The sequence below is a fragment of the Orcinus orca genome, chromosome 2, assembly GCF_937001465.1.
Source record: "Orcinus orca chromosome 2, mOrcOrc1.1, whole genome shotgun sequence".
NCBI lineage: Eukaryota > Metazoa > Chordata > Mammalia > Artiodactyla > Delphinidae > Orcinus > Orcinus orca.
Window position 1 is genome coordinate 86,948,474 of NC_064560.1, and position 13,537 is coordinate 86,962,010.

General features: G+C 40.5%; 1 protein-coding gene across 2 annotated transcripts in view; it reads right to left on the reverse strand.

The window, feature by feature from the left end:
- ARIH1 (ariadne RBR E3 ubiquitin protein ligase 1) overlaps nucleotides 1-12,108 on the reverse strand; it is a 125,001-nt gene extending 112,893 nt beyond the window's left edge. The window contains exon 1 of one of the 2 annotated variants that reach the window (XM_004276271.3): nucleotides 11,425-12,108. In XM_004276271.3, coding sequence (XP_004276319.1) covers nucleotides 11,425-11,793 — 369 coding nt within the window. In that variant the 5' untranslated portion in view covers nucleotides 11,794-12,108. The remainder of the gene's footprint in view (nucleotides 1-11,424) is intronic. The other variant, XM_033440018.2, reaches the window with a different exon arrangement.
- Nucleotides 12,109-13,537: the final 1,429 nt, after the last annotated feature.

The window sequence follows — 13,537 nt, forward strand, 5'->3', positions numbered from 1 at the left end:
AATATTTCTGTTAATATCCCCCACAGCATCTAACATAGCTTATATATAAATGTTTCTGAATTATCAGTAGTAATTCCTAATCAGCAGTAATTCCTAACTTGTCATATATAACCCATTGTTAATTTACAGTAAACTCATATAACGTGGTTAGTCATATCTCCTGTTTGCACGCCAACACTATGCTTCCTTAGTGATTCAGAAATATTTCAGAATATCAGAGCAGTGATTCTCAACCTGTTTGGTCTCAGAACCCCTCTTCATCTTAAAAATTACTGAAGGTGCCAAAGAGTTTTGCTTATGCGAATTGTAACTATCAATATTTATGATGTTAGATATCAAAACAGAATTTTTAAAATACGTATTAATTCATCAAAAAGTAACAGTAATAAACCCCATTATATGTTAATACAAAAATCATTTTTATGAAAATATGTTCTAAAACAAAAAAGTGAAAAAAATGCACTATTTTAAAGTCTCTTTAATATCTGGCTAAACAGAAAACAGATTCTCATATCTGCTTCTGTATTCAATCCTTAAGTATGTTGTTTTGTTTAAAGAATAAAGAAAATGTAGCCTCTCAAAGATATGTAGTTGGAAAAAGCAGAACTTTTATAGCCTTTTCAGATAAGTACGGATATTCCTTTTGATATTACACCAAAACTCAAAAAGTGGTCATTTCTTAAAGGCTAGTTGTAAAATAGAATCTGAAACCATATCAGAGAACTTTTCTTATTCTTGCTATATTAAAATCCAATCTTGAACTCTGAATGGATCATTTACCAATGCATGATTGTGAAATATCACAATTGGTATCACTGGAAAATTGGTCATTTGGAAAATACTGGTTCATTATGTTAAGCAGATCTTCTAAATGCTGACATATTATACAGTATTTCATCAGGAAGCTCTCAGCCTCACAATGGCAGATGTAAGTTTTCCAAAATTCTAATTTTCACTTAAAAACTAAATATTTTATCATTGGCAACAAATACTGTAAGCAGTTTTTCTTAAAATAACAGGTGTATTTCATTCATTTTGAAGAAACATTTACAAACATTTGTCTGAATAACCAGTTTGCCAGCCATTTTTTCAAGTAAAAACAGGCAGCTTGTTCAGCTCACAAATCAAATGCACAAATGTTTTTCTTCAAGACAACCTCTGTACTTTAGTATGCAGAAGTGCTTTAGGCATACCACCAATTTTGCCATATAAGCTATTAAGAAAATGTGTGTACTTAAGGGATAAGATATAACACTAATAATTTTTACTGCTTCACCCAGGACAATAAGTGAAACCGACAATTTTACTGAGTGTATGGCAGTGAAAAAGAAAATGACTACTGGTATAGTTGGTGCCACTGATTTGACCTGTGCTAAGGTTCCCGTGGTTTTACCCACCCACTGCTTCTGCACCATCAGTACAAATCCCAGCACATTATAAAAGGCAAGTAATGTCTTAAAAAGTTTTCCTCTTATGGGCCATACTTTGAGAACTACTGTATTAGAAGGACTCAGGTGTTTTAACATAACTCTCAGTTCATATAAAGTGCCAGGGAACTACATGCAAATAATAAAGTTTAATCTAAAACAGTTGCTATATATTCAGAGGCCTTAAAAAGCTTGCCCTCCCGGAATTTAAACACTTTTTTCTTGCCATCTTCTTACACTATTACTGTGGTGTTATCTAGAAATCATAAAATAATTTATTAGTGCCAGAAGAAAATCGTGTCTGGCTCCCTTTGGTTTACAGATAAGGAAACCAAAGAAGCAAGCATTTGCTAAAAGGACAAACTGCAGTATGTATTCACTGAGTTTCTACTGTGTCACAGACTGTTAGTGTGACATATGCTATGGATGAAAACTCAGCTCTCACCCTCAAAACCCTCATAGCTAGCTAGTGACTTAGGTATTGGGATAGCTATATTACAGCCTCATGTAGGCCACACCAAACATCCTTACAAGGTGCTATGCAAACACAGGTAAGAAAGCAGTGATGGTAGAGAAGAGGGACCTGGTAAGAGATACGTCATATCTGAGCAGAGTATGAGTAGGACTATATCAGGCAGTTAAAAAGAGAAAGAGCATCACAAGAAGAGGGACCAGCATGAGCAAAAACAGTAAAACATAAATGAGTATTACATATTAAGAAATTATAAGTAGTGCAGTTGGGGTTGTGGGAGAATCGGGAACAACAGAAGAGTGAAAAAATTAGCTGAAATCAAGATGGGGAAGCCATGAACACCGTATTAAAGAATCTAGACCAGATGTATAATAGGAAATGTGTGTGGCAGCAGGGAGGACAATGAAGTCTCTCTTTTTTTTAAGCAGGAAAATGACTAGTATATTTGTATTTGGTAGTAATGACAGACAGACTGGAAGCCCAGGGACAAAAAGGCAAAATAAAAAGAGGCCCTAGGGAGTTTCCGGGTAGTCCAGTAGTTAGGACTCCTGGATTTCAATGCCTTGGCCCAGGGGTTCAATCCCTGGTTGGGGAACTAAGGTCCCACAAGCCGCATGGGGAGACAAAAAAAAAAAGGCCTTAGATTAGGCTTAGTTAGTAAAAAGGAGAGGAATAACATAAATTTCAGAGATAACTTGATCAGGGCTAATTAGATATGGGAAATGCAGGGCAAAAGAAAAATCAATGATGACTTTCAAATTCCAAGAATGGTTAACTAGCAAGTCAATCGAAGGAAGAACAGCCTTAAGGAGAGAAGGCAATAAATTTGGGTTTCAAATGGGTTTCAGAGAAATATCTGTCCAAAATGTCACAAGTTTCAATGTGTCCATATTAGAGGTTTTTACTTATAAACACTTGCTAAGAGAATCAGAAAATACTTCAGTCTCTAGCTTATACTTAACCCCTAAAAAATGTACAACTGTGATTGAGAAAGGATATATATTACCAAGTAATTGAAATCATTTAATATTTGAATTAGAAGTATGACAGTTTCAAAGGAGATAGCAAAGCAAGCCTGGGGAGAAGTGTCTGAGATTATACCTATTCTTAGCATTGTCTAAACAAATGTCTTAGTAATAAGGAAATGTTACCTAATACTTCATTATCTGCTGTAGTTTTTGCCAAAATGTATTAAGTGTCAGGTCACTGTGACACTTCTTCTAAATGGAACATAGGAAAAAGGAAAAATGCTATTCAGCAAGTTTACATTACAGGAAAAAAAACTACACGAAAAAACTCCCAATGCAGTATTTGGCCTTAATACTAGCATTCTCATTTTTAAAAATGAAAAAAAGTAGGGCTCTGAAAGTTAATCTGCCAGAGCAGCTGCTAGCTCAATAAGACCTTTTAAAACTGCCTCTAAGATACCAAACTACCCATTAATTTAATTCAAATACCAACTGGGTATCTACTATGCACCAAGATACATCAAGAAATATTATTCAAGATCAAGCCAGATGACTACCTATCACTGGGTGAATAAAAATTTAGGAAGAAGCTAAAATTTAGGAAGAAACTTAAATTACACGATTGTAGAAATCTACTGATTCTATAAAATGTGCCATTCTTTTGGAATTGAAGATCTAACACTGGCCCGCATTTTAATTAGCTTGGGCAGTTTCGATTCGCTTTGTTTTAAATACAGTAGGCTTTTTTAAACACTGAAAATAAAATAAGGCAAGGACTGCCACTACTATCTCCATGGACTCCAAAGGATCCAGTCATCCCAGGTTAGAAGCAGCCTCGGATTACAGATTATTCTCTCACCTAGTAAGTGATCATCAAATGTCAGCCTAACTACTCATTCTTCCATTTATCCCATCATTTAATGGGAATAATTAAGCTATTTGTAAAGGTACATAGTAACACAGTGTGTCAAGATAGTCAAGATCTTAGCAAAGGGGACTTCCCAGGTGGTGCAGTGGTTAAGAATCCACCTGCCAATGCAGGGAACACGGGTTCAAGCCCTAGTCCGGGAAGATCCCACATGTCGCAGAGCAACTAAGCCCGTGCGCCACAATTACTGAGCCGGCGCGCTCCAGAACCTGCGAGCCACAACAACTGAGTCTGCGTGCCACAACTACTGAATACCTCACACCTAGAGCCCATGCTTCGCAACAAGAGAAGCCACCACAATGAGAAGCCCACACACCGCAAGGAAGAGTAGCCCCCGCTCGCCGCCAACTAGAGAAAGCCCAAGCGCAGCAACAAAGACCCAACGCAGCCTAAATAAATAAATAAATTTATTTATTTATTTAGAAAGAAAGATCTTAACAAAGTTATGGGCCTGTGATTCTATACCTATGAAAAGTGTCTAATGGAAAAACAGAGAAGTAGGCAACCTACATATTCAAAGATATTGGTTCACTGTCATAAAAGGAACAAAGAAAAGGGGATTGACTAACTTCAAGAAGAAAAGTTTTTCCTTCATGCTTCCAAACAATAATTGTTAAGAAAACAACAATAAAAACCTTCATCCAAAGGGGCACCCTAGGAACAACAGGTCAAAGTTAAAATGGAAACAGATTCTAATTCCATTTTTTTTCCCTAAATCAAGAGTTAAACTTAGAATGAGCTACATCACAAAATATCTGTCATTTACTCATAGTTAAGCAGACCGGAATGTTAAAGAGAGAGGATTATTAGAGACACTGGACAACAACAGGGGCTTTCAACCCTAGTTGTACATTAAAATAAACCAGGGAAAACTTCTGTTTAATGACAATGCCTGGTGCAAACTCCCAGAGGCCCATTTGCTTAGTCTTGGGTTATGAGTGCCAGCATTTTTTTAAATCCTCAAGTAAAGAAATCTGAATAAAATGAGTAGACTGCATCGATGTCAATATACTGATTATATTATACTACAGATCTGCAAGATGTTACCACTGTAGAAAAATCAGTAAAAAGGGTATACGGCATCTCTCTGCATTATTTCTTGCACCTGCATGTGACTCTACAATTATCTCAAAATTTAAAATGTGATGAAAATTCCCAGGTGATTCCACTATGTAGCTAAAATTAAAAACAAACAAACAAACGACTGGAGAATCTCAGATTCCTGCCAAATCTAAGAAGCTGCAAATTATTCTTTCAATCTCAGCCATTGAAAGGTAATTAGGAATGTTTATCATTTAAAGATATAATACTTTGCAAAGCCAAACACAAATAATTTATGGTTATTCAAAACTAAAAAATCCAAATTAATGTAATACCCTCCCATTTGTATATAAATTGATTGGATAAACATTATACAGTAGTTCTCATTCACCTTTTGACTGAGCCAGATTATATATATCATGGTAGGTAGCCTGTAAAATGGCCCCCAGGATCCACCTCCTCGTCTTCCTACTTCCGTGTAATCCCTTCCTCTTGAGTGTGAGCTGGACTTACTCACTCAAAACAAGTAGAATATGGCGAAGGGATGGGATGTCACTTCTGAGATGAAGTTATAAAAGACTGTGGCTTCCATCTTGGGGGCTCTCTATCACACACACCCCTCCCGGCACCCGCCCCACGGGAAAGAAGCTACTGTGTTGTAGGCCACTTTCTGGAGAAGCCCACATGTCAGGAACTGGCCAAAAAACAGCCAGTGAAAAATCTGAGGCCTGCCCAACAGCCACACGAGTGAGCCTCGAAGGGGATCTTCCCCTAGTCAAATCTTGATAACTGCAATCTAGTTGATATGTTGGTTGCAGCCTTATAAGGGACCCTGAGACGAGGCACCCAACTAAGGTGAAGCCAGAATCGTGGTCCACAGAAAATGTGAGATAATAAATGTTTGTTGTTTTTAAGCCACTAAGTTTTGGTAGAAATATAGGGCTAAAGATAACTAATACATACAGCTGCCACAGGTCAAATCCAGAAGAAAGTAATCTAACCTGGTGACTTCTGCCTACCTTTGTTCATAGTATCAAACCTCCCAGCTTCTACAACAGTATCACCCATAACTAACAAACTCTGTTTTACCTGAGCTGACTTCACCATCACCGGGACACACTTTCCTCATTCTTACTTCAATTTCTTAGAAGGGCTTCCTATCCGTCTGTTCTATCCATCTAAATCCTAAACATCTTCCAGATAACACCCATAGATCTCTCTTCCATGAACACCTATTACTATCCATTTAGCACTGACCTAATAGCTTTGAGTGTCTAAATTCAGAGACCATGAACTCCTTGAGAATAAGTCTCATATTTTCTTCAACATGTTATACAGTATTGAGCAGTTGCATTTACAGTATCCAAGACCTTACATCCCTTCCAATGTATCAACTAAAGAAACTCTCTCAACTATTTTTGTTTAAAAAACAAAAACAAAAACAAAAACCAGGGGGTGAAGAAGGGTGGAAGAAAACCCAAGTGTTCCGACCTAGAATGTGAAATGTCACTAGTTTGGCTTGCATGTTTGCAATAACTGAGTAAAGACCACCCTAATCTGAAGGATTACAGTAATGATAACAAATCCCCTCCATGATTAGCCTAGTAAGTGTTGTGCAGGCTCTTGAAATTTTCCTTTTATTAGTTTCTTAAACAATCTGCCTTCCCTCATTAACCCACTCTCTAGTAATTTATCACTAGTCATTACAATGGAGAAACACTGCTGTTAAATTTCAACTAGACCAGTGGTTCTCAAACTTTAGCTTGCATCAGCATCACCTGGAATGCTTGTTAAAAGAGACTGCCAGGGTTTCCCTAGTGGCGCAGTGGTTGAGAGTCCGCCTGCCGATGCAGGGGACACGGGTTCGTGCCCCAGTCCGGGAAGATCCCACATGCCGCGGAGCGCATGGGCCCGTGAGCCATGGCCACTGAGCCTGCGCGTCTGGAGCCTGTGCTCCGCAATGGGAGAGGCCACAACAGCGAGAGGCCTGCTTACCGCGAGGGAAATAAAAAAAAAAGAGAGACTCTGCCAGAGCCCACCCCCTCAGTTTCTGATTCATAGGACTAATGCCATAAGAGATTCAAAAAGAATTAATGTAATTTAAAGCCTATAGCTCAAGGAGATCAGCTGGGAAAAGATAAAAGTTCAAGAGGAATAAACCACACCAAACACCTTAATAGCTTCAAAATACACACACACACACACACACACACACACACACACACACACATACACACACACACACACATACACACACACTACTTCCCCTCTCCCCCACCCTAAAAGTTAACCAATTTAAATTCATCTTGATACAACCACTTGAATTCAATTTCTTGGAAACAATGAGCACCTCCAACTCACTGAGGTTTTTAAAGGATGTTAGAAAAGCAAAGCATTAATGTAAAAAAGACCAATCCATTATTAGTTCATCACTCCTGTTTTAACTTCCCAGATCCAAAAATCAGGCAAAGGAAAACAAAAACTGAAGGTTCTGAGATGTAAATTAACTTGCCAGTCAGGAAAAGCAGTGGCTAGAACTGACTCCTGTACCACTACACAATACACTGGACTATACTGTCTCTAATTTATGCATGAAACCTCACCTTAGAAGCTCTTTAATTAAATGTTTTAATTAAATAAATGGGTGAAATAATAAAGATTTCAAATCAACAGCCAACAGAAAATTTCCCTCATAAAGATTACATATTTCTGTTGTCTTTAAAACAGGTTATTTAGAATAATAAATAATAGGAAGATGCCCACCCACTTCTCTTTATGCCTCCTCTCTGACCACTCACATCCAACAGTCCCACGCGCCTCTTCCTCAGCACACCCTTTAAACGTGGTATTCCTAAGGGTTACTTGACCTTCTCACTCTACTCATTCTCCCTGAGTGAGTCAAAATCATGACACTGGATGAACTATGACTATTCCAGTGGTTCGGAACTATCACTAGAGTGGCTAAAAATATAGAGATGCTTAGGCTCCAATTCAGACCTGACTAATGGATAACAATCTTTGGGAATGGAGCCCAAGGACCTCTATGTTCCCCCACCTCCATATGCTTCTTAGGCAAGAACCACGTCCTCTAGAGGGACCAGCACAGACACAAGGTACAACCAACATCTTCTAAAGATTGCTGTGGAAACACAAAAGAGCAAGTTTAAACATCCCTCAACTGCAGAGTTCTGTAGTGTTAGTTTAATAAATTACTTAGACATTTAGGCAATTACGTTAGATAACCACTGTATTATTATTAACCACTTTAATATGAACAATACTAGTTAAGTAAATGTAGCTAGGTAAATTAGGGGCTTTAAGCACTTCTCTATCATTACTATACGTTAAAGAACATCCCTGATCTTTTCTTAAAAGTTCAAAAGGTAAGCTAAGTAGCCACAAAGAGTTTTAATAAAACAAGAACAAATTAGACAAACTATAACAAGAGTTACAGAAAGCCAGAAAACCAAGAGCTTTCTAAAAGAAAAAGTGTTAACTTACTTGATTGAAGACTATAACTAACCCACAGGTACCTACAAATAACAGTATTAATCTGTTGTTGCCCAAAAAAGGAATCAAATTCCCCCAGGAAAGATTAAATTAACTTGGCATCCTTTTTACATTCAATCTTTTTCTCCTGCACATTTATTTTCAAATCCACTAACATAACTGATTCAAAAGTAGCACTGGGAAGAAGGGGATTTAAATTTTCTAGAATTAACAGTAAGCTCCCTGATGTGAACTAAATAAAACAATGGTTTTTAAACTTACTTAAAACTTACTGTCATATTAAACCAACGTTAGTTTTAATTGAAAAACTTAAAGGCTCTATGAATATAAACAGGACTTATAAATCAATAAAAGATAAACATCCCAAAAGGGGGTAAAGTGAGCAAAAGCAAAGGGCAATTTGTGAAAGAAATACCAGTGCCCAATAAACACATTAAAAGTTCAACCTCATCAGTTTAAAAATAATAAAAAAGCAAATTTAAAAAATGATAACCTTTCTGAAAGCAATGTGGTAATATGTATCAAATGGTTGAAAATAAGCAAATTCTTTGACTCAGCAATTCAGTTTATCCTAAGAAAATAAAACATTCAAAGATATATCTATAAGCATAGTCCCAATGGGGTTTATAAAAAATGGAAACTGGACAATAAAAAGGAAGACCAATAATAACAGATTGATTAAATAAATCAGTTTAGATATGTAATTGTGTAAGCGCTTGAAAAATAATTACTTATTGACAGGAGAAAATTGACACTCCTGTTTTTGTAACCTGCTTTTTTCTACTGAAAACATAAAGAGAACACAAAGTTTGACTGTGTTATTATTTTTTAAAAAATATGTACAATGTATCCACAGGTCTGGAACAATTACTACAGTTCAAATTCTGATGTATCTCTCCCAGTGGCAAGCAAAATAATTCTTTTGTCTTTTTTTGCTCCTTACAGCATCAGTTTTTTCTTACAAGGTAATGTGTTACCTGTGTACTTTTTAAGTTTAAATCTATTAACATAAATAACCTATAACATAACCAAAGCCTAGTTTAGTGTACCATTTGCCTAGTGTATACCATTTGGAGAAAAAACGGTCTGGGATAAATCCTATCCTTTGATTTACTGATGTTTCTAAATATGAACTTTTAACAAAGGAAAGATACTTATTTCAGCAATCCTACTTAAGGGCATGCTTAACATGAAGTAAACTAGGAAAAAAAGTTGTATCAAAAATCCAGCATGAAAACATGATTAAAGTAGGACACCTAAAAAAATCCCTAGTATTTTGTAGGTCTCCTTAGTTCAGTTCATCCACTTTTATTCCTTTTCCCCTAAACTAACAAAGAAAAAATGATGTCACATGCATTAGCTACATCTCTGTTCCAGAAGCAACATAAAGAACTTGTAAGGTTTGGCCTCAGTGATTAAGGACACACCTAAGAGCTGAAAAAGCTGGATGAGATTTATCTACATGAAACAGACTATAAGTTAAAAAGTTAAATAATAAATATCCATTAATTTTTAAAGCTAATTAAAATGCCAATAAGCTAGCTACAAAGTTTGAAAACATCAGATTTTATACAGGTTTACTATATACTTTATATCATAAATAAATGAAAAGAGAATTCAGAGTTTCACTGTAAATTCAGTTTCCTCAAAAAAAGAAAATTTCTCAATTTAGCGACCTAAGAACTCAACTGTCATATTTTTAGGATCAGAAAGAGCAGTAAAACTTATCTTTCTTCTACAACCCTTCAATTTCCTCCTCAAACTACATCGTCTATAGAAAATTTGAGATTTCCACTCTTTAATAATAGCACTAGATTTTCAGATTTTTTTTTTTACTATTATTCAAACCACTCTCTTCAAATAGGCCTAAATAGATGGTTCCACTTCCAAAAGAAAGTGTCGCTTACTAAACAGTACTGTAAAAATCTATTAATCATTTAAACTCAACAAGTAGGCAGTGACATACTGCTAATTTGCCAGTGAATATTGGCCAACCAATTTTAAGGGGGAAAAAAATGACATACCAGAAGGCAACAGTAACCTGCTGCTCACATATACAGTTTCATTCCATGTAACTAGTGTTTTCTAAGAGTTGCACTGAATCAAGACTCCATTTTTATTCTTCAGTCATACCCCTGACCCCTCATAATTGTTTTCTCCAAATAAATGTAAACCTTTGATTTCCTAAAGCTCAAAAACGCAAAATCTGACCCACGAGAAGATTAAATGAGATGTGGTTATCAACTTAAACCGAGCCCAACTTACTGACCACGAAATACAAATTATCAGAGAAAAGGAGCCCAGAAGCAAAAAGTCTCCACTTGCTAACTCACAGCAGAGTCCTGTCCAATATTACACAATAACACTGCGTTTTGCTGTGGTTTTAGCTGCAAGGCTGGGTGTGCAAGCTGCAGCAACTATTCCAACAGCTTCAAGTATGCTACAACTGAAAAAAGTAGTAGTCAGGACCCAAAAGAACAGCAACGACTTAAAAAGAGGCAAGCAGAAGCCTCACCATCAGAAAAGAAGGCCCATCAGCACCTCTTCCGAGAAATAGTTCCCTTCCCCCACCTTTAAGTAGGCACTTAAGACTGCCAAGCAGATCCATTTCTTTATTAACTGGTGCCCACTTGGGGCAACCGTACACCAAGCAGCTCTGAGGCCTACTCTAACCCCTTCCAAAAGTTCTCAAGTGAGGCTGAAGGCCGGGGAAACCGTCTTAAGGGCCCAGTTCTTCCAGCTCTCCTCCACCCCACCTACGCCCCGCCCCTATAGGCGCTCTTAGGGCCAGAGGAAGGACACCCGGCCCAGGGACGGGCAGGAATTGCCCTTAAGAGAAGTCTTAGGCGGCCGGAGGCCTCCGCCATAGCAGGACCTGGAAAGCACCGCCCCCAGCGCACCTCCCCACACCCGGCGAATGTCTGCTCTATCCCCAGCAGAGACAGCGGAGAAGACAGGGCCGGGAGGCACCGGGCTGGGCTGCGCACCAGGCCCAGGCCTGCCCCTCGGGGCCGCGCGGACCACCCGAATCTGCTCCCGGGTCCGTCCCGGTCCAGCCCACGCCGGGGCCACCCTCACCTGGATGACCTCGTTGACCTCCCGGATACATTCCACCATGTGTTGCAGAATCTGCTCGGCCGTGAGCACCTCGTAGCGGTAATCCTCCTCCTGCTCGTGCCCCGGCCCGCCGCCGCCGCCGCCACCACCGCCACCACCGCCCGGCCCCAGAGCGCTGCCGCCGCCGCCGCCCGTCTCCCCGCACAGCAGTCCGTCCCGCTCCCCGCCGACGCCCAGCCCGGGCTCCACCAGCTCCACCTCGCCCAGATCCAGGTTATCATCGTCCGGCTCGTCGTCGTCCTCGTCCTCCTCCTCCTCGGCGCCGCTGTCCTCCTCACTGCACTCTTCGTCCTCGTCGAACTCGTAGTTGTAGCCCTCGTCCGAGTCCATGGCGCGACGCGCGGGGGCCCGGCGGACGCTGGCCCCTGAGGCGGGGAGAGGGCGGGGACGCCGAGGCCCCGGCTCTCGCTCCGGCTCCGGCTGATGTCCGGACGCAGGCCTGGCTCCGGCCCCGCGGGCCGCGGCTCCTCCCCGGGCGCGGCGGTAGGCGGCTGGCGGCGGCGGGGAGGGCGCGGAGGAGGGAGGGAGGGAGCGAGGGGGCCGCTTGCCGCCCGCCTCAGTCAGACGCGGCTCCGCTCTGGCCTCCGAAGGAAAACAGTCCCCAGCGCTACCTCCACGGCCGCTGCTACTGCTACTGAGCCAACAAAGGGGCGTGCGTCACCGCGCCGCGCTGCGTCGTCGCGTCACGGCTCTTGACGTAATCGCGCCCCGCCCCGCCGCCCCTGCGTAGAGTGCGGGGAGACCCCACGGCCTGGGCTGGCCCAGGGAGCGCGGCGCGCTGCGGCGCGGCGGGAATTGCCGGCTGGGTTCCAGCTGCGGTCGCTCTTTGGGCCGACGCCAGCGGACGGTGTACTGGAGGAGTCAGTGGCCTCCTGGTCACCGAGGGGGACGGCTGGGGGGGAGCACCTGGACCACCCAGGTGGTGGTTTTTGACGCAGGCCATGGGGATCCAGCCCCTCGCGCAATCCGTGGGGGAAGGTTGCCTTCCCACCGGGCCGGGGAGACCCTTCCCGCCCGCCCTGGAGTAATTTCAGGAAAACCTCGGCTGTTCGGCTAATATTCCTGTTGCCTGGGCTACTCAGTGAATTCTGTTTTATGCAGATCGTCTAAACTGTGTAGCAGGTGAACCTCGTTTTGAGTAATTCATTTGATTCTGTACAGACGTGCTGTGATTTTTAAGTCGCCTATAGTGACGTCATTTTAAAGAAGCGTTTCCTGAACTCAGCTTATCAAGCACCTATTCAAGGCCCTAAACAATGTTACAGTCATGGCTTGCCTTAAATGAGCACCGTGTAAGGGGTTTACATATATATTTCTCATCTTCACGGAGCCACAGTACCCATTTTATACCTGAGACTCAAAGGGAAAGAGACTTGACCAAGACCACAGAACACTTGCTCTATTTTAGCGCTTAGGTGACCTTAAATATCAATCATAAAAATACTTTATAATATGTATTATATGTATGTATAATATGTATAATATGTATTATATACTGCATTGTATATAAAATGCATTGTAAGACAACACAATACCGACAATAGTAGAAATATCTACAGACACCAAATAAAGCAGAGATAGTGCTTGTCTCTTATCTGGAAATGTGCTGTGTGAGCTGAGTGTTGATGGATGGCTAGGAGTTTTAACAGAGAAGGTAGGGAAGATGGTCTAGCCTGAGAAAAGAACAAAAGCAATAGCACAGTAGGTGTAAAGTAGTTTAGTTTGGGGAGCTTAAAGTGTAAGCAGGGTAAATGGCAAAATATTAAGCAAGTTAGTGACCAGGACAGTAAGAGTATTTTATGACATTCTAACAGTAGGCTTAAATCTTTGTAAGTGGGACGGGAGAACCAGATAAATGTTCTGAAGGAAGAAGTGGCATGAGAAAACTCCCTCTTGGGATAACCTGAAGGACTGGCCAGACTGGAAATCTGTTAAAGTCTGAATACCTAACTTACTTATAAACCTTACCGTTCAACCTACAGGTTCCTTTTGGAAACTGATTCTGAAAAGTGAAAAACTCCTTTATAATGTGCATAAGCCTCTACTAATTTGTCCGTTTTGTAAATTTTTTAAT